Source organism: Aquarana catesbeiana, linkage group LG01 (genome assembly GCF_042186555.1).
Source record: "Aquarana catesbeiana isolate 2022-GZ linkage group LG01, ASM4218655v1, whole genome shotgun sequence".
Classification (NCBI taxonomy): Eukaryota; Metazoa; Chordata; class Amphibia; order Anura; family Ranidae; genus Aquarana; species Aquarana catesbeiana.
The window spans coordinates 355,573,009-355,598,075 of NC_133324.1; the positions used below are offsets into that span (position 1 = coordinate 355,573,009).

Here is a 25,067-nt window from a genome sequence, read left to right on the forward strand (position 1 = left end):
AGACTAACAAAATACTTACAACACTTGTGTCCCTGGAGTTTTTAAACCTTATAATGACATTCATTTCCAGCCAAAACTATGCAGTTTCATATGAATAAGAAGCACACAAGATATTGGTCTTAACGTGCAGGTATCCTGTGGGTTCCTATAATGTTATCAATGCTAGTTCAGTATGTGCCTTCACCCCTATCCCATATAATAAAACAGCTCAAACAATGACCTTACCTATTTATATTCAATTGCACAAATAGCCAGAAATAGGGAGGTCACAGTTAGGCAAGGAAGTATAACCTAGGTCTCACCTTCTGTAAAGGGTCCAAAACAAAACCTTGGCTGGTACTATATACAACCATGTAAGCCACATTACCATGCAGTCATGTATGTAAAACTATGAATACAGGATAGAGTAAAAGCAGCTGAACCTCACCTCCTAGGATCATATAAAATGACCAAAACCATGGAGCCAAGTTATCCAGCCAAGGTTCCCTGAACAATGCAGTCACATGATTACATGAGTACACCAGTACAGTAGTAGTGCATACTACCTGAAGCATATACAGCCACTACGTTAAAGTGTAAGTTCACCTTTAAATCTGTAAGGTGAGCTTACACTGGACCCCCTCCCCATCGCCCCCCCCCCCATCTCGCTGACCTGGAGTCCGGTGATCACTCGCTCTGACATATCGGATCGCCACTTTACCGGTCCAAGGATTTGATATCCTTTCTCTCTTCTTCTCCAGCGCTGGCAGGACAGGTTACATGGGTTTTAAATTGGGTTGCGCCACCCATGTGACGGCACCGACCAATTAGGATGCTTCCTATACATACCTTTACAAGGTAAGTTTAGGAGATTAAACCGCAGGGGATTTCTACTCCCTGGACCGGTAAATCGGCTATCCGATATGTCAGAGCGGTTGATCACCAGACTCCAGGTCAGTGGGACTGGGGGGTGGGGAGGGGGTCCAGTGTAAGTTCATCTTACAGATTTTTCTGTAAAGGTGAACTTACCCTTTAAAGTCCTTTTTTGTACTGTACGCAATTTCTTGTCGGTTCTCTTTTTGCTCTTATTTTGGATGTGGTAAACTGAAAGCTTGACTTTTCTGCATACTTTTAAAGGGTGCTCTGACTGAAAAAAAGATTAAGAAACACTGCCCTAGAGGATCGGGGAGCGGGGGGGGGGGGATACTAGAATCAAATGCCACAGAGCCACGTTTGTATGCATATACAGTGGGGACGGAAAGTATTCAGACCCCCTTAAATTTTTCACTCTTTGTTATATTGCAGCCATTTGCTAAAATCATTTAAGTTCATTTTTTTTTCCTCATTAATGTACACACAGCACCCCATATTGACAGAAAAACACAGAATTGTTGACTTTTTTGCAGATTTATTAAAAAAGAAAAACTGAAATATCACATGCTCCTAAGTATTCAGACCCTTTGCTCAGTATTTAGTAGAAGTACCCTTTTGATCTAATACAGCCATGAGTCTTTTTGGGAAAGATGCAACAAGTTTTTCACACCTGGATTTGGGAATCCTATGTCATTCCTTCTTGCAGATCCTCTCCAGTTCTGTCAGGTTGGATGGTAAATGTTGGTGGACAGCCATTTTTAGGTCTCTCCAGAGATGCTCAGTTGGGTTTAAGTCAGGACTCTGGCTGGGCCATTCAAGAACAGTCACGGAGTTGTTGTGAAGCCACGTTTTGTTGGAAGCCCAGTCTGAGGTCCTGAGCACTCTGGAGAAGGTTTTCATCCAGGATATCCCTGTACTTGGCCGCATTCATCTTTCCCTCAATTGCAACCAGTCCTGTCCCTGCAGCTGAAAAACACCCCCACAGCATGATGCTGCCACCACCATGCTTCACTGTTGGAACTGTATTGGACAGGTGATGAGCAGTGCCTTGTTTTCTCCACACATACCGCTTAGAATTAAGGCCAAAAAGTTCTATCTTGGTCTCATCAGACCAGAGAATCTTATTTCTCACCATCTTGGAGTCCTTAAGGTGTTTTTTAGCAAACTCCATGCGGGCTTTCATGTGTCTTGCACTGAGGAGAGGCTTCCGTAGGGCCACTCTGCCATAAAACCCTGACTGGTGGAGGGCTGCAGTGATGGTTGATTTTCTGCAACTTTCTCCCATCTCCCGACTGCATCTCTGGAGATCAGCCACAGTGATGTATGGGTTCTTCTTTACCTCTCTCACCAAGGCTCTTCTCCCCAGATAGCTCAGTTTGGCTGGACGGCCAGCTCTAGGAAGGGTTCTGGTCGTCCCAAACGTCTTCCATTTAAGGATTATGGAGGCCACTGTGATCTTAGGAACCTTAAGTGCAGCAGAAATTTTTTTGTAACCTTGGCCAGATCTGTGCCTTGCCACAATTCTGTCTCTGAGCTCTTCAGGCAGTTCCTTTGACCTCATGATTCTCATTTTCTCTGAAATGCACTGTGAGCTGTAAGGTCTTATATAGACAGGTGTGTGGCTTTCCTAATCAAGTCCAATCAGTATAATCAAACACAGCTGGACTCAAATGAAGGTGTAGAACCATCTCAAGGATGATCAGAAGAAATGGACAGCACCTGAGTTAAATATAAGAGTGTCACAGCAAAGAGCTGAATACTTAGGACCATGTGATATTTCAGTTTTTCTTTTTTAATAAATCTGCAAAAATGTCAAGAATTCTGTGTTTTTCTGTCAATATGGGGTGCTGTGTGTACATTAATGAGGAAAAAAATGACTTAAATGATTTTAGCAAATGACTGCAATATAACAAAGAGTGACAAATTTAAGGGGGTCTGAATGCTTTCCGTACCCACTGTACATATTTACTTTTTTGTAGTAAAAATAATCATTTTAGCCTTTGTTTATAATGTCATGATTCCTTTCCATACTGTCCCTAGGATCTACATAAGAGTACTGTAAAGGATATGGTTACAACAGGTGTTGCTATTGTGTTTATCTTTACACCACATCTCAGTAAAAGTATTTTTTGAGAAATGTAAGATGATTTAATTTTTTTTTTAAAGTAAATTCTAACAGATCAGGTGTCATATAAAGTGGTCTAACTGCCACAGTCCAGATTTTGGTTGGTTGTTATTGATTATTAGACATCAACATTACAACCTATCTGAGTAACCTCTGACCCATATGTCATTGGGTTGACATAAAAGACTGAAATCTGATTAAGTAGAAAAGAAAACAACATAGAATGGTTAGAATTGAAAGGAAGATAAAACAGCCAGTGCAGGGTAAGAACAAATTCAAGTTACTGCAGTGTAACTTCCTACTACATGACAAACAGATTCTCTTTGCATATGCAAATTCTTGTTTTTTTTTTTTTTGTCTATTTATCTCTATCTTTTTATATATTATTTTAATGAATTGACTGCTTCTGATAAATACTGTATATGTTATCACTGATTATAAATATGAGTTCTTTCTGTTTATATTTTATCAATTGGATTGCTGTCACTTTTTGTATAAAAGTAACATATCTGTTTATATCTATTTTTGCCGTTTTAACCCTTGGAGTGAATATGATCCCAGCAGTGGCATTACTTTTAATAAACTGATATTTCACATCACTGACAGTGGCAATATCTGTCCTTGGGCTATGTCAGCATGCCGGCTGCAGCTCATCAGATCATCCCCTGGATGCTTAATCTTGGCACTGTAGTGCCTGATCCTACTTAGGTGCCTTCTAAGCAAGTTGCCAGTGCAAGTGAAGTGTATATATAGACTGCTGGTTTAGTGCACGCAGTGCCAGAGACAGGAGCAGGAGGGTGGTGTGGGCAGCATTTGGGGGAAGGCTACTCGTCAACCTAATGCCACTTTGCTTATGTGCATTATCCATAGAGATCATTTATAACCCATCTTGCATTGGTCTGTTTTCATAATTTTGGTTGTTTTGGCTGCGCCTAACTAAACCCTCCTATACTTTAGAGCCAAGAAAGCTGCCATCTTAGCCTCTGTTTGATCTGCAGTTATCATCTTCCCGCACATGTGGTCAGTTATGTCACCAGCCATTTAATGACTTGACAGTTCGATTGAGACCACTAGCAACTGTGACCGTTACCATTCATGGCATGCTTCGTATTTAACTGTTTTGGTCAGCAGTTAAATTGATGGTTTTAGTTCCATTTTAACCACCTCAATACAGGGCATTTTCACCCCCTTCCTGCCCAAGCCATTTTTCATCTTTTAGCGCTGTCACACTTTGAATGACAATTGCGCGGTCATACAACACTGTACCCAGATAAAATTGTTATCAATTTTTCCCCACAAATAGAGCTTTCTTTTGGTGGTATTTGATCGCCTCTGCGGTTTTTATTTTTTGCGCTATAAACAAAAGAAGAGTGACAAGTTTGAAAAAAACACAATATTTTTACTTTTTGATATAATAAATATCCATTTTTTTTTCTTTAAAACAGATTTTTTTCCTCAGTTTAGGCTGATACGTATTCTTCTACATATTTTTGGTAAAAAAAATCGCAATAAGCGTATATTGATTGGTTTGCGCAAAAGTTATAGCGTCTACAAAATAGGGGATAGATTTATAGCATTGTTATTATTATTTATTTTTTTTACTAGTAATGGCAGCGATCTGCGATTTTTATCCTGACTGTGATATTGCAGGGGACATATCGGACACTTTTGACACAATTTTGGGACCATTCACATTTATACAGCGATCTGTGCTATAAAAATGCATTGATTACTGTATGAATGTGACTGGCAGGGAAGGGGTTAACACTAGGGGGTGATCGAGGGGTTAATTATTTTCCTAGGGAGTGTTTCTAACTGTAGGGGGAGGGGATTCACAAGGGGAGGAGACCAATCGGTGTTCCTCTGTACTGGGAACACACCATCAGTCTCCTCTCACCTGACAGGACGTGGATCTGTGTGTTTACACGCACAGATCCACAGTGCTGCTGTGTTACCGGGCAATTGCGGGTGCCCGGCAGACATTCCGGCCGCCGGGCTCGCGCACCGGGTGCCCAGTGACACGGCGGACGTGCGCGATTGCCGTCGGCGGTGCGCGCGCCCTTGGTGGGCTGGGAAAGCGAGAGCGTCAAATGACGCCCTCCCGCAACGAGAGCTGCGCCGCCTGCCCGTCATTTGACAGTTGGCAAGCAGTTAAGGACAAGCATTTAAAATAAGCACTTTTTATATATTATCATAGCCGTCTTTAGCGCAGGGCAAATAGGACAGCTGCCCAGGGGCCAATCATTGTTGTGAGGCCCAAAGCAGCTGCCAATTGAGCCCACGCTGCTGCCCACCAGTGTTCCGCCGCTTGTTGGCTGCTCACTACTGTCAGTTGTAAATACAAGTGACAGCGCTTCTCTGTAGGCGGCCGTGCAGATCCCTCTGCTCTACACATCAATCTTTTTTGAGAGCCGAGGAGTGAGAGCTGAGAAGGGAGGAGGAGGAGGGGGCTTGGAATGTACACAGGTAGAAGCTCCTCGTGAAGCCAGCAGTCTGCATGGATGACGGATGTTCTGTGAGTTTAGCTGCTCTTCTGTAGCTGCTCTCTGTGAGGTTTCCTAGCTGCTTGCTGACCGCCGGCTGTCAATTGACGGCCAGGCGGCGCAGCTCTCGTTGCGGGCGGGCGTCATATGACGGCCTCGCTTTCCCGGCCCACCAGGGGGCGCGTGCCGCCGACAGCGATCGCGCGCGCCCGCCGTGTCACTGGGCACCCGTGGTGCGTGCCCGGCGGCTGCGATGTCCGCCGGGCACCCGCGATTGCCGGTAACACAGCAGGACCGTGGATCTGTGTGTGTAAACACACAGATCCACGGTCCTGTCAGAGGAGAGGAGACCGATGGTGTGTTCCCAGTACAGAGGAACACCGATTGGTTTCCTCCCCTAGTGAGTCCCATCCCCCTACAGTTAGAAACACTCCCCAGCAAACACAGTTAACCCCTCGATCACCACCTAGTGTTAACCCCTTCCCAGCCAGTCACATTTATACAATAATCAGTGCATTTTTATAGCACGGATCGCTGTATAAATGTGAATGGTCCCAAAAATGTGTCAAAAGTGTCCGATATGTCCGCTGCAATATCGCAGTCACGATAAAAATCGCAGATCGCCACCATTACTAGTAAAAAAAAAAAAATAATAATAAAAATGTTATAAATCTATCCCCTATTTTGTAGACGCTATAACTTTTGCGCAAACCAATCAATATACGCTTATTGAGATTTTTTTTTTACCAAAAATATGTAGAATACATATCGGCCTAAACTGAGGAAAAAATTTGTTTTAAAGTAAAAAAAAATGGATATTTATTATCGCAAAAATGAAAAAATATTGTGTTTTTTTTCAAACTTGTCACTCTTCTTTTGTTTATAGCGCAAAAAATAAAAACCGCAGAGGTGATCAAATACCACCAAAAGAAAGCTCTATTTGTGGTGAAAAAATGATAATAATTTAATCTGGGTACAGTGTTGTATGACCCCGCAATTGTCATTCAAAGTGCGACAGCGCTGAAAGCTGAAAAATGGCTTGGGCAGGAAGAGGGTGAAAATGCACTGTATTGAAGTGGCTAGATACTAGGAGAGGATTTGGGGAGGAAGGAAAGCTCTACACTGGAAGGGGGGATGGGGGGGAGACGGGGGCGGTGAGCTCTGAACTGGAATCTAGGGGAGAGCTTTGGAACTTGGATGTACACAGCCTTCAACCCTGCAGTCCATACAAAGTTTACCCCTCAACCCTGCACTTTGCACATATCGCACCCCTCAACCCTGCATTCCATATGTAACGCACCCCTCAACCCCACGTTCCATATGTAGCGCACCCCCAAACTCCGCATTCCATACAAAGTTTACCCTGCACGTTGCACATAGCATACCCCTCAACCCTGCATTCCTTACATAGGGTACCCCTTAACCCTGCACTCATTACATAACGCACCCCTCAACCCTGCACGTTGCACATCACACACCCTTTAACTGTGTGTGTAAGGGCTGGAGACTGTGGTCAGTCTCCAGCCCTTACTGAAGAAGTCATGGTGGTGTAGCAGCCCATTCGACGTAATGCGTATAGGGGTAAGGAGTCGCAGTGGCAGCGTCATTCCACAAGCATCTTGTAGTTTCTATGCATCCTGAGCCCGCACTGCTCAAGTGCTGCTTTTGTGAGTAACGTTTTAATGAGGAAATAAACTGTTTTGATATACAGAGAGCACTAGATTTTGCCTTTTCTATTCCCATGTGCACTGGACCCCATTGAGGGAATTTGTACTGGCTGGTATCCATCTAATCAGCCGGAGGCAGCACGGAAGGAATTGGAGTTCCATGACCAGCTGATCCGTTTGTATCCCAGAGAGGGAACCTGCTTTTTCTGACCTTCTGGTGAAACAGGGGTCAGAACGTGAGTGACATCACCAACTACAGCGGAGCAGCCTTGGTCCCTCCTATCTTCTCAGGTGTTACAGATGCCACAGCCTTGAATTGTCCATATGGTTTTTGGGAGACCCAATTCCCTAGGCTTGGTGAGACCAACTATTTAGTCTGTTTAGCTGGTAAGGAGTCAACCTATTCACTTTGGGTGTTCCGTTTTCATTGGATAAAGGGACTTTTTTCTCATCACAGTGCTAATTGTAGTACTCACTGTTGAAGTTTCTTCTTCCTTTTGCGAGTTCATTGGGACTCGTTTTTATTATTAATTTTTATTATTCATCACGCATGTTATTGTATATCACTTGTGACTATCAGATTCACAATATTGTAACTGTGGATTTTATTGATTCATGTGTTAAGTTCATCATTGTTGTTTATGTGCATATCAGTGATGTATATTTGACTAATTTTATATTACCTAGTGATTCAACTTTCACAACACCAGCATATTTCACACGTGTCTGCTTTAGTTTTCTTGGTTTAGTTTGTTTTCACTGTAATAACTTATAAATTTAGCGCTGCACTATTTATATAATTTATGATTTTGGGTTTGTATTGCAGACTCTTGGTGCGGGCTGCTTATATTTTCTTGATTCTTTTGATCTATACTTGTTTAGTTGTTAATTCATTTCAAAAATCAATTCATTTTAGCGCAGCGTTTGGCCATCAGGCCCCCTTTTTTCTAATATTAAAGACGGCCCTGTATATTATACTTTTTTTTTTTCCAAATGCAACATTTATGTAATTTGTGCATGTCTACATATTTATGCTAAAATACTATACCTCTAATTAAAAGGATTTCACATACAGTTGTGCTCATAAGTTTACATACCCTGGCAGAATTTATGATTTCTTGGCCATTTTTCAAAAAATATGAATGGTAACACAAAAAACATTTCTTTCACTCACGGTTAGTGTTTGGCTGAAGCCATTTATTATCAATCAACTGTGTTTACTCTTTTTAAATAATAATGGCAACAGAAACTGCTCAAATAACCCCAATCAAAAGTTTAGAGCTGTTTTAAAATGGCACCTGGAAAGTGCTTGTTTGCCAAACTAACTATGAGCTGTCATTAAATATCAACTTTTAACAGATTGACATTGGCTAATGAAAGCTGATCTATGACTATAAGATACCGTGACTGTGTATTTCAGTACATCACTGCTGTTTAAATAAATGTTTCAAAGAGCCCAAGGGTGTTTGTATGTTTACATCGATTATAAGATTATATCAGCACAGGATAAAGAATATGATCACAACTGAAATAGCCATGTAATCGTAGAGATTATTTTAAAAGCAAATCAACACTAACAAACTCTAGGAATTACAACTATTGTAATACCTTCAATTGAGCATGGAAGTGAAACCCCTTATTTATGTAAATATGTAATCTAAGCTCTGGAGTGGTGAAATCTACTTACAATTTCTGTGATTACTTCATTCTTACAAAACATGTTTGAATTATATACCTATAAATCAGAATTGTTGGTATTTAAATTACCTGTGTGGGCTGTTGTTGTATAGAGAAGTTCATTTTCAGAAGTGCATGAGTTTTCTATCAGCTTGCAGCTTTTTAAATCAGCAGTGTGAATAATGCAGTAACTCATAGTAACCAGTTAGAATCCTGCGTTGTTCTGATTTCTCTGTACTGATAAATGAATACGTGATTTTAGCTGTTGGTGTGTGCCATTGCTCTTTGCTTTTTTAAAGTAATTCTGTACTGGGAAAAACATGGTATTCTGAAAATGCTTGTTACCTTGTCATCAAACTAATCTATTGCCTCCTGGACTTTATGGGGTTGATTTTTAAACTGGAGAGTGCAAAATCTGATGCAGCTCTGCATACAAACCAATTAGAGTCCAGGTTTTTTTGTCAAAGCTTAATTGAATAAGTTGAAGTTAGAAGCTGATTGGCTACCATGCAAAGCTGCACCAGATTTTGCACTCTCCAGTTTTAGTATGTGTTACTGACCCTGAAGTATGCAATTTAGTAGTTTTGGCTATAATCTGACCAAACTTAATGCATGATCATTTTGGGTCAGTAACTTGGAAAGTGTTATCTTCAGGATGAGATAGGAAACAAGCATTTTAGGAAGGTCAACAGTGAGAGCCTACATATTTGTACCAGCACTGTGTTTCTTATAAATGCAAGAATTTGATTATAATATCAGTTGTCTGGGCAATTATCAGAAGATTATGTCTAATCTGCTACAATCATTTCCCTGTTTGTAGGTAAAGACTAATCAACTGTCTGTCTATATCTTTGAGGTTCCAAGTAATTGATTTCTTTATATTTGTTTGCCCTTTACATTTTGCAATTAATACTGTCTTTATTTTTATTTTTTTATTCTAGGGACCTATTGCAATGAGAATGGCTAAATTAGCAATCAACCAAGGCATTGAAGTAAGTTAATTTAATTGCATTATTGTTTCATGTAGTGTAGGAACCACTGACTGTGTGGAATATTTATTAAGGGGCTCATTTCTGACCTAATCTTTACAAGCAATGACTTCAAGCATCAGGAGAGGATCCTTGTACATATTCCCTAGAGGGAAATTGCATTGAGTATTTCAGACCTTGCAAGGTCGTGCTGAAACAATTCTTTGACTTTCCTTTTGCTATGGAATAAAGGGAAGGAGATACACATGCTGCATTCACATTTCAGGCAAATTAGAGAGAAATTCACAACAGGGTTTAAACCCATGGTAGTTCAAAACCATAAATTGTGCCACCTGTCCTGAATAACGAAACATCTATGGCCAGACTTAAGCCGGCCATAGACAGATCGAAATTCGGCCGTTGAGCCAGGAACTTTTTGAATTTCAATCCATCCAGTACCCTGGTTGTACTGAAGTCAATCAATAGATCAACTTCAGTACAATCAGCCTGTCGGGGTTTTCTTTTGCCTGATCACTGCCGCCAGCTATAGCAGGCAGCAGTGATCTTTGTATTCTTCCGGTGGTGAAGAATTGGCAAAAAAGGAGCCCACACTGATGCCACAGTTCCAAGATAAATGTGGTGAAAGAGAAGGAAGTTACTTTTTTAAAATCAATTAAATGTTATATGCAGCAACATATTATACTGTATATGGCATGGCTTACATCTCACTATGTGCTCTATGAATGCACTGGTGGGAGAGGAAAACTGAGGCTGAATTCCAACAGTTGCCGAGTAACCTGAAGGGGTGTTGCCCGGTCACTGGAACAAGAAAAACAGCCATAGAGGACTCTACAATGATGGAAGATTCATCAGATGCTCACGGGGGGAGGGAGATGTCTTGGCTAGTTGCCATGACAATGCGTTTTGGGGCATGGCCCCTTCTTTATGTCTTGTCCGAAATGCGTTGTTATGACAGCCGACTACATCATCTCCTTCCCCCTGTAAGCATTCGACAGATCTTCAATCATTGCCGAGTCCTCTGCGGTTGTTTTTCCTTTTTCCCTGCAAAGTTGCTTCCGGCGACCGGGCAACGTAATTTCTGGTGACCCAACAGCTGCCGAATTCGGTATGCTCCTTTTTAGCCCATTCTTTGTCCTTTAAACATCCAGTTCAGATGTATTTTTGGAGCTGCCAACAGCATACCCTTCCTTTTAAGCTTTTTTGCTCTTGCAATGACTTTGTAGTTTATTATTATTGCTAAATTGCTAAGCGCTGGATTTTTCTTGGATTGTTTGCTAGTGGGGAAGGCTCCCTGCGCTTCCTGCTGAACAAGACAGCACTTCGAAAGGGATTCCCCTATCAATGCTGACTGTGTTGATGAGGGAACTGAGCAATTTTCTTTCCTTCAACCCGTGTTAGAAGAAAAGAAAATTGTATAATGTATGGCCTGCCATAGTCATATATTACAGTCTTGTTTTTATAACTACAGATGTTCAAAAACACACTGTAAAATTTACAAATCTTATGCTAACGATATATTAATAAGTTCATATCTTAAAAAGCACAAAGTTTTAACAGGTACTAATAAATGTATCTTTTTCACATTTTAGGTGGATCTAGCCACAGGCTTAGCAATAGAAGAAGCATGTTATGCTCAGGTATGATACCCATACATCAATTCCAGTTTTGGCACCTTGTGAGCCAATAAGACTAGTAGGTATGAATGAGTAGAGTGGAGTAAACCAATCAAGGACATCAGCAGTGAGCAGTCAATTGGGTGGACTGAAATTTTTATATTCATAAACATAGACTCCTATTGAATACAAGCGGTGATTAATCAGTTGTTATAACCATAAGTTAGGTGAATTTTGTTTGCATTCTTTGCTTTACAAAGTTTAGCTTTGTGAATGCATAATGGATTGCTGGTGGGAGGTCAACCCCCATGTTCGCCTAGCTGTTTTGAGGGGCTTTTCTTTATGCAGTGTAGTTCAGTTATGTTTCCAGCCCCTCATCAGTCTCTAATAAAGTACAGTGGGGACGGAAAGTATTCAGACTCCCTTAAATTTTTCACTCTTTGTTATATTGCAGCCATTTGCTAAAATCATTTAAGTTCATTTTTTTCCCTCATTAATGTACACACAGCACCCCATATTGACAGAAAAACACAGAATTGTTGACATTTTTGCAGATTTATTAAAAAAGAAAAACTGAAATATCACATGGTCCTAAGTATTCAGACCCTTTGCTGTGACACTCATATATTTAACTCAGGTGCTGTCCATTTCTTCTGATCATCCTTGAGATAGTTCTACACCTTCATTTGAGTCCAGCTGTGTTTGATTATACTGATTGGACTTGATTAGGAAAGCCACACACCTGTCTATATAAGACCTTACAGCTCACAGTGCATGAAAAATTTCTGCTGCACTTAAGGTTCCTAACAGCCAGTGGCCTCCATAATCCTTAAATGGAAGACGTTTGGGACGACCAGAACCCTTCCTAGATCTTGAGTCTTTGTTATTTCCTATTTACTGCACTAACATTTCAAACCATGTGTTAGCTTTTTCAACTATCTTCTTGAACTACAAAACACCTTGTCCTTGTGTAATGGAGATGAGAAGAAGGGGGAGGGGTTTGTAGTCCAAATAAGAAGAGCAGTCTAGAGTGGCAACACTGACTTTTTGCACTGTTTCTATGGTGGAGCACCCTAGGCTGATCTTCTGCTTTGGATTACAATCACACACAGGAAGTGTTACTAGCAGGATCATTTGTTGAAAATAAAGGAAGCAGGCCTAAAAAAAAGAAAACCAATGCAACCACTTTATGTAAGCAGTAACAGGCGATATATAAAATTTTTGGATTTAGTTACACTTTAAAGGGAAAAGTCCTCAGGTAATACTTGTTAGGTTGCTTACATATATAAAATGTTTTATGTGAGCTCTTACTGATGATGCTTTTGGTATAGCAATTCATTATTTATTTTGTCAGTAATAGCCCTGTAGTTACCTTCACCCCTGATGAGTTTAGTCAGAGGCTTTCTATAGTATGTTCTCTACTGGCCCTGACATCACCAAGGCGAATGCCTGTTGCCTGTATGGCCTTATTCACATGTGCATCCCGATCTGTACACCCAATGTGAGCGTCCATCTTCACTCACGTGGGATGCACAGTCTGTCTGCGTAAGAGATGATCTAGATCTTATCTGATAAACATTTGTATGCTTAGTATAAAAAAAATGCATTAGAGGGTTTTAGTGTTCTTTAATGCATAATATTAAGTAATTTGTACACATTAGGGTTGCTTTACTAAAGTCAAATAGATTGTGCACTTTGCAAGTGCAGTTGCACTCATTTTTCCCCAGAGCTTAGTGAATGCGGTGAAGCTCTGCTGATTTCCATCATCCAATCACGTGCAAGCTAAAATGCTGTTTTTAATTTTCCTTGCACCTGATTGGACACTCTTTACAAAGTGAAGCTTCACCAAATTCACTAAGCTCTAGGGAAAATAAGTGCAACTGCACTTGCAAAGTGCACAGTCTATTTGCCTTTAGTAAATCAACCCTAATATTTATATAAACTGCACAGGTTAGATTAGCCATATGCCTAAAACATTACCTTTACCTACTTTAACTACTAAACAATCCTTTTTTTCCTTTTGTATTCAACAAAGCTGCACTATGTATCCATGGTGCAACTTTAAGCTCAAGGAAGTAAATAATTTATTGCCATTACAATTCAAACAGTAAATATTCTTGTCTAAATTTCACAGATACCCTGTTTCCCCCGAAAATAAGACCTAGCGTGATTGTCGGTGATGGCTGCAATATAAGCCCTACCCCCCAAATAAGCCCTAGTTAAAGTCCTTGTAGGTCTTATTTTCAGGGTAGGGCTTATTTTTGGGGAAACAGGGTAGGACTTGTTTGGGGGGGTAGGGCTTATATTGCAGCCATCACCGACAATCACACTAGGTCTTATTTTCGGGGAAACAGGGTATTGCAAAGTTTGCCTTATCCTGACAATTTGGGGCCTTCTGTCACAGTACTGGACAAAAATTTGTATTGCTCTTAGCTGTACATGTTTAAGAACAGGTTCAATTTACCCCCATGCTTGTCAACCAGGTACAGGACTGTATAGTTATTAAATCATATACCATATAATGTGAAATATTTTCTTGTACCAGAAATACTTTGACATATTTTATCAGATTAAATGGCAGGATCTGGCATTTTAAAATGTGATTACATGCAGGGGCGTACTTAATTCTTTTATTGTTTGTTTATTCCTTTCAATGGAAGAAGTTATTGTTTTTATAATGTGAAACCTCCCACACAAAAATCAGCAAATGGTGTTTATGCAAGTTAGCTAAATTTAGATTTCCTAAATGGCCACACATTCATTTGAGCATTCATTTCAGGCTTTATACCATATGCATTGCTGTTGTTTACAGATCCAAAATGTGTGCCGCTTCATCACGAGTGGCATTTTATTCAATTTTTGCTGCTTTTCACTTTGTCAGGAGTCAGTCAAAGTGGTAATCTAAGACAGCTGCATTATTAAAGATCTTGTTTGTGACAGAAACATGAAGCATACAAATTTGTGTGTCCATCTTTTTCACTGGCAGGTTTAGATACATGGTATAATATAGCTCTGTTTTTCATAACGTCAAAACAATCATATGCTGTGCCTGTTCCATATATTAACATAGAGAGTATACTAGTAATGCATGAGAGTAAGTGGTTACTGCTACTGACTTGAATATTTTAGTTGGTTTTGCTCTAAGGGTAGACTTCTGTCATACACAACTATTTACCCGGGTCATGGTCTGTGTGTTGATTGGCACTAATTGTCAAACTGTGAATGATCTTCTCCTGGTTTCCACATTGTAAATCCCTGCAGTCACTGAGATCTTTATGTTGTAAGTGTGTGCATAAATGTACACCAGTTTGTATTCACCAAAACGTTTCTGCAGCCTGCTGCTGCCTTGTTCACACACATTGGAGTATGACAGGTGCATTTTGAACAAGAGGCTGCAATCCTACCCAGTCTGACTTTCACAGGTTTTTTATAAATGCAATTGAAAATGTATTAGCTGTTGGTAAACTTGTGCTTCCTAGATTACAAGAGGAGCACACAGATATCTGACAATAAATAACTCAAGTGCAAATAGGAGAGCAACAAGTGGTAAAAAGATCTGTGGGGCAGCCAGCTAGGAAACAGCCTAAATCCTCCAAAAGCAGCACAAATCAAACACTATACATCCTTGAGAAAGATTGGTGGTCTCCAATCGAAACATGTCGTTAGGCAGGAGGTGATGTCACCAGTACGAGGACATGCATTGCTGTGGAGTATATCATCAGAGTTATTTACCATTGCAGGGGCCAAATGGCCCAGCTTGTTTGTTTTAAAGTGATGTTCCACCTGGAGAAAAAAAAAATAAAAGTCAGCAGCTACAAATACCGTAGCTGCTGACTTTTAATATACAGACACTTACCTGTCCAAGGAGCCCGCAATGTCGGCACCCCAGCCAATTTTCGGATCGGCTGTCGGGTGCTGCCGCCGCCACAATTCATCGTAAGGGGAACTGGCAGTGAAGTCTTTTGGCTTCACAGCCAGTTCCCTGCTGCGCTTTCTAATTCGCCCGGCAGCGGGGGAAGGAAGAGGTGGGCCGAACTTCAGAGGGACGGCGCCGTCTCCCAGAAGTGGGGAAGGGAACGTGTCAAAAACAGGTAAGCAGATCAGCGGAAGTTTCACTGTTGGGTGGAACTCCTCTTTAAGTTGATCTGTGCTCCTCTTCCTTGCTCTGCTCCTATTGTACCTGTCATTAGGCACACCAATGCTTTTCACTGCGTTAGCAACATTAAAGTGATTGTAAAGTCTTGTTTTTTTTTATCTATAAAAATAACAAACATGTTATACAGGGGGTCCCCGACTTACGAACATCCGAGTTGCGAACAACTCCTACTTACGAACGGGGCCCGAATGACGTCACTGCCGGCCCGAATCTTCCTCTCCTTGCTTGACTGAGCCATTCCTCCGTTCCTGGCCTGCCCATCCATAGGCCTGGTAAGGTCCAGTGGCCTGCCAGGCCTCTAAAACTGGCCGTCGTGGCCGCGGCCTAGTGAAGCCTCCAGGATCCCCGGTCTTCCCTGCGCCGCTGCCCCGCCGAGGTGCACTGCGGCCAGCCAGGTGGCCGGCCGGCCTGCCCGGGCTCGGATCACAGACACTGCTGCTGTCTCCATCCATCCATCTCCCTGCTGTGCCATCACACATCAGCTCCCCTCTCTCTGGTGTCTCCTGTCCCTGCTGCCATGTAAACAGTAAGAGGGGAGAGCTGTGCTGTGGAAATCTAGCACAGTGCTGGGACTCCTGTTTTGGAGGTGACAGGGTCAATAAAGAGAACCTGTCACCTCCAATTGCTATCACACAGGGAATTGTTTTCTCCAGTGTGATAGCAATAAAGTTTAAATGAAAAAAATTGATAAAAATAAAAAAAAATAAGAAATACAGTAATAATTAAATTAATAAAATAAAAAAGAAGTAATTAAAAAAGTAAAGAATAAGAAAAATGATATTAAAAATAAGAAAATTATACAAAAATAAATAAAAGACTGGATTTGCACTGAAAAAAAGGTACTGTTCCGACTTACAAACAAATTCGACTTAACCACTTCAAAACCAGCCTCGTTTTGGATTTTAGGTGTTTAAGAGTTTAAAACAGGTTTTTTTGCTAGAAAATTACTTAGAACCCCCAAAATTATATATTGTTTTTTTTCTAACACCCTAGAGAATAAAATAGCGGTCATTGCAATACTTTTTTTTGCACCGTATTTGCGCAGCGGTCTTCTAAGCGCACTTTTTTTGGAAAAAATTCACTTTTTTGAAAAAAAAAAATGAGACAACAGTAAAGTTAGCCCAATTTTTTTTAATATTGTGAAATATAATGTTACGCCAAGTAAATTGATACCCATCATGTCACGCTTTAAAATTGCGCCTGCTCGTGGAATGGCGTCAAACTTTTACCCTTAAAAATCTCCATAGGCGACGTTTAAAAAATTCTACAGATTGCATGTTTTGCGTTACAGAGTAGGTCTAGGGCTAGAATTATTGCTCTCACTCTACCGGTCGTGGTGATACCTCACATGTGTGGTTTGACCACCGTTTTCATATGCGGGCGCTACTCACGTATGCGTTCGCTTCTGCGCGCGAGCTCGTCGGGACAGGGCGCTTTAAAAAATTTTTTTTTTTTTTTTATTATTTATTTTACTTTATTTTATTTATTTTTTCACTGTTTTTAAAAAAAAAAAAATTTGGATCACTTTTATTCCTATTACAAGGAATGTAAACATCCCTTGTAATAGAAAAAAGCATGACAGGTCCTCTTAAATATGAGATCTGAGGTCAAAAAGTCCTCAGATCTCATATTTAGACTAAAATGCAAAAAAAAAAAAAAAAGTCGTTTAAAAAAAATGACACAAAAAAAATTGTGCCTTTAAGAGAAGTGGGCGGAGCCGTCGTAATGACGTCACTCCGGCCGTCACATGGTATAGAGACGGGTGGGGGCCATCTTGGCCTCACTCGTCTCAGTACCTCAGCAGTGACAGGTCCCGATCTCCTCCGCCGCTACCGACGGCTCCGGTAAGCGGCGGAGGGCGCGGGAGAGCGGCGGGAGGGGGGGTGGCACCTCTCCCGCCGCCGATAACGGTGATCTCGCGGCGAACCCGCCGCAGAGACCACCGTTATCGTGTACAGAATCGCCGGCCCTAAAGATGGATACCTCGGTTGTGGCAGCAGCTGCTGCCGTTACCGAGATATCCATCTTTAAAAGACAGGACGTCAATATACAGTGGGCGGTCGGGAAGCGGTTAAGAACAAACCTACAGTCCCTATCTTGTTCGTAACCCGGGGACCCCCTGTACTTGTCTGCTCTGTGCAATGGATTTGCGCAGAGCAGCCACGATTCTTCTCTTCTATTGTCCCTCCTCTGTGCTCCTGGTCCCTCCCTCCTGTTGAGGGCTCCCACAGCAAGCAGCTTGCTATGGGGGCACCCGAGCCGAGTCCATTCAGACACGGAGCCAGGGCCTGCTCCCGCTCTCTATCCTGACTGGCTAACTGGCCTTGATTGACAGCAGCGGGAGCTAATGGCGCTGCTGCTGTGTCTCAGCCAATAAGAAGGGAGAGTCTCTGACATTCAAGACACTTGTGGGCATCGCTGGACAAAGAGGGGCTCAGGTAAGTATTAGGGGGGCTGTGGGGAGCTGCTGCACACTAAGTTTTTTTATCCTAATGCATAGAATGCATTAAGATAAAAAGCCTTCTGCCTTTACAACCACTTTAAAGCAATACAGCTCACAAGCAACATGCAGCTGGCAATATATAGAGTGAGTGTCTTTTTTTATTGTTATACATTTATTACTTTATGTTCATTTTTGCACAATGGATTTTTGTGTGTGAGCACTACAGTAATTGTTTATAGAGTTAACAGATATATTCCACTTATTACCTAAACAGTTTTTGTTAATATGAAGTCATTTGAGTAGGAATTATCAGGAAGTAATTGTTGATGCGACTTTCACATACTTTTTTTTTTTTATAACATTTTAGGACCTTTTTATGCAAATTTAATTTCTATAAAATGATCTAAAGATATAGGCATCTGAAGCTATATGCCAAGCTCAGTTTTTTTTGTGAGGTATCAACATGGTCTAGCAATATTTAATAAATACTCAAACTAGGGAGTATAAAAAACTTTTCAGAACACCAAAAACAGAAGCAAACCTTTGCTTTTCTTTGCATGGCATTAAGGACACAAGCACACGGGTTAGATTAATAAAAAATAGTTAAAGGTCAGACTTTAGGATTATTGGATAAATGTGGAAGTCGTTGTACTAACTTTATATGTATTACTTTTTATTAGATGTGGACAGTGTGGTGCTGAGCAGAGGATAGGGTGAGGGATGGCAATAGTATTGAAAAGACAATTATCAAATTGTCATTTCCAGAGACACAGTGGTTCTGAAAGAATTTGTTCTTATTTTCCTATTTGTTCATTTTACATTTCTGTAATGTTTCCTTTTCCCAATTTCTGTTTACCACTAAAAAAACTTTTTTGTGTGGTTTGTTGCAGGTTATTCCAACTAAAGATAGAATTGAAGGCTTACTAGCATTTAAGGATAAACGGCCTCCTCGTTACAAGGGAGAGTAAAAGGACCACAGCAATGCCTTTCCTAAGAACATAGCAGAAGAAATGTGTTGGGGACCTTCTATGTTTGCATTGCCTCGAATCACACAGCCATGGAAAATGAAAACATTATGGCATGTGAAATGTGCCCATACATGTTCCTAACACTGTAGATCACTCTCATAGTCTCTGGCAGTGCCTGTGACAACAAGCACAGTCAAACACCTTTGTCCTGTAAGTTACCAGAAATGTCAGAATCTTCAGCTCATAGCCAGCGCTAGTAAGGTCTGGGGCTGCAGATGTGCATTTTGTTTTCTTTGCTTCAGCAGCATTGTACGTTATGAAACACTGTTCGAATAGAATGTCAAAATAAAGTAAACTTAAGCCATATAAATTACTGTTCATATTATTAATTAAAGATGTCAGCAAACCATACCGGGGAAAAACATTTTGAAGAAGTCCATTGACTAAATGTATTTGATCAATAAAGTTGTGTTGCATCAATCTGCCTACTAGTTTGTGATGAGTTTGTAGAATAAAATAATGTTTAGCGAACTATATAAGCTGACCCCTCACTTATTAGCTTAAACAAAAGATCTCACCAAACACACAGATGTGCTGTTACTTTACCTCCTGACATGTACACATTTTTTTTAAATACATGCACAGTGGAAGGATCTTTTTTTTTTTTTTTTTTATATATAGCAAACAGTCAACTATCCTTTATTGGGTTAAAATCTCTGAGATCAATGCTACTGCATTCAACCTCTTACTTTCTAACCTTTGCACAGTCCAGATATGTCAGGGCTGGGCTCAACCCTTCCTTCCTCTAAGCTGGCCGCTCAGCTGTCGACTAATTGCCAGCTCCTATCTCTCCACTGACTCACTTGTTGATGATATCCTGGCCCTGAACCACTGTGTGCGGGTGCGGAAGTTCAGAATGGAGTCCATTCACTCCATGGTGGCATCTCTTCATCTGGGGGACTTTCTTGCCTCCATCAACATCAAGGATGCCTATCTGCACATTCCGATTTGTGCACAGTACCAGCGGTTCCTCTGCTTTGCTGTGGGAGAAGAGCATTATCAGTTTGCGGCGTTACCCTTTGGTCTCGCCTCCGCTCCTCGGGTCTTCACCAAAGTGTTGGCCCTGGTTCTGGTGCTGCTGTGCCAGTGGGGAATTGCTGTTCTGGGCTACCTGGATGACATTCTGCTGCAAGCAGAGTCCCCAGTGACCCTGAGGGGCGACGGGAGATCACTGTTCAGACTCTGGCAGATTTTAGCTGATAAATTACCAAAAGTCTGCATTGATTCCAGTTCAGAAATTCATTTATCTGAGTCTGACTTTGGATTCCACTCGGGCCAAAGTGGTGCTTCCGCAGGACAAACTCCAGAAATTACAGGCGGCAACCCACTTACTGCTGTCCAGCAGGTGGGTCTTCCTGCGGACTTTCATGTGGGTGCTGGGCCTGATGGTTTATGTTTGAGGCGGTTCCGTTCGCTCAGTTCCATACAAGACCCCTGCAAAAGGAAATCTTGTTAAAATGGCACTAATGTTCCGAGTCTCTGGAAGTCAGATTCGGGTGAGTCAAGGAACCAAAGGGTCCCTGATCTGGTGGCTTTGTTCCCCGGCTCTTCGGCAGGGGAAATCCTTTCTCCCTCTGTACTGGAGGGTGGTCACCACCGATGCCAGTCTGTCTGGGTGGGGAGGAGTCCTGGGCTTGAGCTCGGCTCAGGGTCACTGGACGCTAGAGGAATCCAGGCTACCTATCAACATCTTGGAACGCCAGGCGATCAGACTCTGCCTGGATCATTGGACGGATTGACTTCAGGGGCTTCTGATACGGATCCAGTCAGACAATGCCATGGCAGTGGCCTATGTCAACCACCAGGGAGGGACAAGGAGTGTGTTAGCCAGCCTGGAAGTAGCCAGCATTCTACGGTGAGCAGAGCGTTTCATCCCGGCCATCTCCGCCGTTCACATTCCAGGGGTGGACAACTGGCAGGCGGGTTACCTCGGTCGCCAAGTATTGGACCAGGGGGGTCCCTTCATCAGGAGGTATTTCAACAGATCTGTCTACACTGGGGGTCTCCAGATGTAGATCTGAAGGCATCCTGAATCAACAGGAAGGTGCAGAGGTTTGTGACTAGGTCTGGGGACCCTCTGGCGGACGCCTCAGACGCTCTGCTGGCTCCGTGCGGCTAGTATCGTCTGATCTACGCCTTTCCTCCTCTCAAGCTTCTGCCACGGCTGTTGCGCAGGATCGAGGCCGAAGGAATCCTGGTCATTCTAGTGGCCCCGGACTGGCCTCTTCGGTCCTGGTATGCCAACCTGGTGCGTTTGGTCGCAGACGCCCCTTGGCGGCTGCCTCTCAGGGAGGATCTGCTATCCCAAGGGCCGATCTTCCACCTTTCTTTACCGTCGCTGGCTTTAACAGCATGGCTGTTGAAAGCCAGGTGTTGTAGGATAGGGGCTTATCTGCGTTGGTGATTCTGACACTACTCAAAGCTAGGAAATCTACTTCCAGGAAGGTATATCATCGGATGTGGAAAGCGTACATTTCATGGTGTGAGTCGGTGGGGTTTCACCCACGTTCCTTTTCGGTGGCTTGAATTTTGACTTTTCTTCAGAGGGGCGTTGAAAAGAATTTGGCCTTGAGTACTGTCATGGGCCAGGTGTCGGCCTTGGTGGTTTTCTTTCAACGCTTCGCATTCCCTGGTCCTTCATTCTGGGAGTGTGACATGTGGTTCCACCAGTGCAATCTCCCTTGCCACCGTGGGACTTGAATCTGGTACTTTCGGTTCTACAAATATTCGGTTCTGAAAATATTTGAGAAATTCCCCTGCTCACGCTATTACAGAAGGTGGCCTTCTTGGTGGCTATTAATTCTGCTCGCAGGGTGTCGGAGTTGGCAGCGCTATCATGTCGCACGCCCTACCTGGTGATTCATAAGGACAAGGTGGTGCTTCGTCCTTGTCCTTCATTCCTTCCAAAGGTTGTCTCTGATTTCCATTTAAATGAAGACATTGTGCTGCCTTCTCTGTGTCCCAGGCCGCAACATCTGATGGAATTTGCCTTGCACACCTTAGATGTGGTACGGGCGATCAGGGTGTATTTGGCGGCCACTGAGTCCTTTCGGAAGTCGGACTCCCTGTTCGTGATCACAGGCCAAAGAAGGAGCTGCTTCCTCAGCAACCATTTCTAGATGGATCAGACAGATCCGGTTTCTGCCTTCCCGGTGAAGGCGCACTCTACTCGGGCGCTGAGTGCCTCCTGGGCCTTTCCGTCATCAGGCATCAGTGACGCAAGTTTGTAAGGTGGCCACCTGGTCGTCGGTGCATACTTTCACAAAATTTTACAAGGTGGATGTGCTGGCATCTGCGGATGCTTCTTTTGGCCGCAAGGTTCTGCAGGCTACGGTCTAGAGGGCTTTTCCCTCATGAAGGGGGTTTTTTGCTGTTCAGGTTGAGCTCCAGTTCTTGCTGAGCTTCAGGTTGTCTGGTTGGCCTGTTTTTTTTTTGTTGGCTGCCCCACCCCTCATGTTTGGCACTGCTTTGTGACATCCCTATGGTTCTGAATAAAGAATGCTGTGTCTGTCAATGAACGGATGAGAAAATTGGATTTTTGACCGTAAAATCCGTTTCTCTGAGTTCATTGACAGACACAGCACCCGCCCCTCTATGGAGTTGTTAATACTTCTAGTACTGCTTGTTACATAACTGAAGCCTATAGCAGAGAGGGGGGTGTATATCACCTAGGACTGCCCATGGGCGTAGCCAAGTCTTACTCCTGTAGGACGCGATGTAACCCTATGGTTCTGAATAAAGAAGGCTGTGTCTGTGAATGAACTCAGAGAAACTTATTTTACGGTAAGTCAAAAATCCTATTTTTTTTTTCAAAATCTTTGTCTTTTTTTTATTTAGCAAAAGATAAAAACCGTAGAGGTGCTCAAATACCACCAAAAGAAAGCTCTATTTGTGGGAACAAAATGAGGATAAAATTTTGTTTGGGTACAGTGTAGCATGACAGCGCAATTGTCATTTAAAAAGGGACAGCGCTGAAAGTTGAAAATTGACTTGGGCAGGAAGGGGGGAAAGTGCCTGGTACTGAAGTGGTTAAGAGAGGGCTTCCCTTCTTTTTGGAGGACCTTCTTCCAGTACCTGTTGGGTCTCAAGACAGGAAGTGAAGTAAAATTTCTCCAAGGAGACCTAAACAAAAAAAAAAAAACCTGATGGGGGTTTTGTCTGTGGTTACATTTTAAATAAAACCATGATTTCACCTTAAAGTGGAACTTTACCCATAACAACTTGATAAAAAATAATGTTCTTTAGCAAGGAACGTACATTCCGCATTGATAATTACACTACCAAAATTATTGTGTGGTGTCAATTGCCTCAAGCATTGCTCCTGTTTCTTCTTGCCGGAGGCTGGCAATTCTGCAGAACCCTTGAACAGCAGTAAATCATAAGGCGGAACTAAACCCATCAATTTAACAGTTTCAAAAAACAATTACATTACTGGAATGCCAGGATTGGAAACTGTCATAATTGCTTGTGTCCTGAACCAAACTGTCAAACCATTAAATGACTGGTGTCACAGTCTGGAGTCAGGCTCGCGGGCCTGTACCTATAACAGTGGAGCAGCATCCACCATCAAGTGGGACGGGTATACAAGCAGGTCACTCTGGCTGATGACACAAGTTTACCTGACGTCAGGGACGTGCCGGTGCCCATCGGGCGAATATGCATGCGCACGCGTGGTCTATCCAGGGCATTTCAGCTGAATTCCCCCACTGAGGGGCGCCGGCGCGCTCCTGCGCGCCCGTGCACACTAGCGCCGTTTGGCGCCGAGGGCTCTTTAAATAGATGTCAGTTGCACCCATGCTGTGCTGTTCGTCTGCAGCTCTGCACCTGAGTCTCTGAATCTGCCTGCTGTTGTTACTTCTGTGATTGACCCGGCTGCGTCTGACCTTCCTACTATCTCCAATCCGACCCAGCTTGCCTGACTCTGCTACCTCTTGTGATCCATTGCCAAACACCTGCCTGCCTACCGACTACTCTGTGATTATCCTCCTGCTGTTTACCTGCCTGATCTCCTGCCGAACGGACTGTCTGACTCTGCTTTTGCCTGTGTCCTGTGACGCTGTTCCCCAGCCTTCTCATCCAGCTTAGGTTCTGCTGCTGCTACACCTTCCACCTGCCTGCCTGCTGATCCACACCAGCCTGCCAGCCTCTGCAGTCCAGCCATTTCCGGAGGTCTTCTACTCAGCTCCTGTGTCAGCCTCTGCAAGAACCTTCACCAGGCACTCCTACCCACTGTGCTCAAGAGACCACTGTTCCCACTCCAGTGGCTCCTGAACCAGCGCTGTAAGAGAGGTCTTCTTCTACCAGTCGGGCTCTACTACCAGGTACCTAACAGTATGAACAGCCATGACTGAGCCTGCAGGAGAGACCTCTCCCATTAAGGAGATCTGCACGCACTTAGCAGCGCTCACCCAGGCCGTAAAGACTTTGCAAGATAGCTATACCAGACTGGAGGGACAAGTCCTGAGTCTCACTGGTCCTGGACGTGGGGCTTCTGCCTCAGCGGCTGCCCCAACACAGACTGTCTCATCTCCCTCTGTGGTAATGCTTCCACCTGAACCAAGGGTCCCCATCCCAGAAAGGTCCCAGAAAAGGGACCGAACCAAGTTCCGGGCCTTCCGCAGTGCGTGCCAGCTCTACTTTGCCCTGCAACCACGAACCTTTTTGGTAGAGGCTACTAAGGTGGGATTTGTTATATCCCTCCTACAAGGAGAACCCCAGACTTGGGCTCACCGCTTGCTTGAAACTGACTCTGTACAAACCCAGTCCCTGCCCTCCTTCTTCGAAGCCATGGCCCAGCTGTACGAGGATCCTCAGCGGACTGCCACCGCTGAGTCAGCTCTGTTCGCGCTCCAGCAAGGGCGTAGACCGGCCGAGGACTACGTCACGGACTTCCGACGCTGGAGCGCGGACACCCAATGGAACAATGCGGCCTTACGTCACCAATTTCGCATGGGCTTGTCCGAGGGTCTGAAGGATGAGCTTGCTCGGGTTGGTACACCTGACACCCTTGAGCTCATCGCTCTGACAATTCAGA

At 43.1% G+C, this 25,067-nt stretch overlaps 1 protein-coding gene across 2 annotated transcripts in view; it reads left to right on the plus strand.

Annotated features, from left to right (window-relative positions):
* Positions 1–19,457, plus strand: part of AUH (AU RNA binding methylglutaconyl-CoA hydratase) — a 399,227-nt gene extending 379,770 nt beyond the window's left edge. For both annotated transcript variants that reach the window (XM_073632878.1, XM_073632892.1), the window contains 3 exons: positions 9,746–9,796; positions 11,383–11,430; positions 18,896–19,457. In XM_073632878.1, coding sequence (XP_073488979.1) covers positions 9,746–9,796; positions 11,383–11,430; positions 18,896–18,973 — 177 coding nt within the window. In that variant the 3' untranslated portion in view covers positions 18,974–19,457. The remainder of the gene's footprint in view (positions 1–9,745; positions 9,797–11,382; positions 11,431–18,895) is intronic.
* The last annotated feature ends 5,610 nt before the right edge of the window (positions 19,458–25,067 follow it).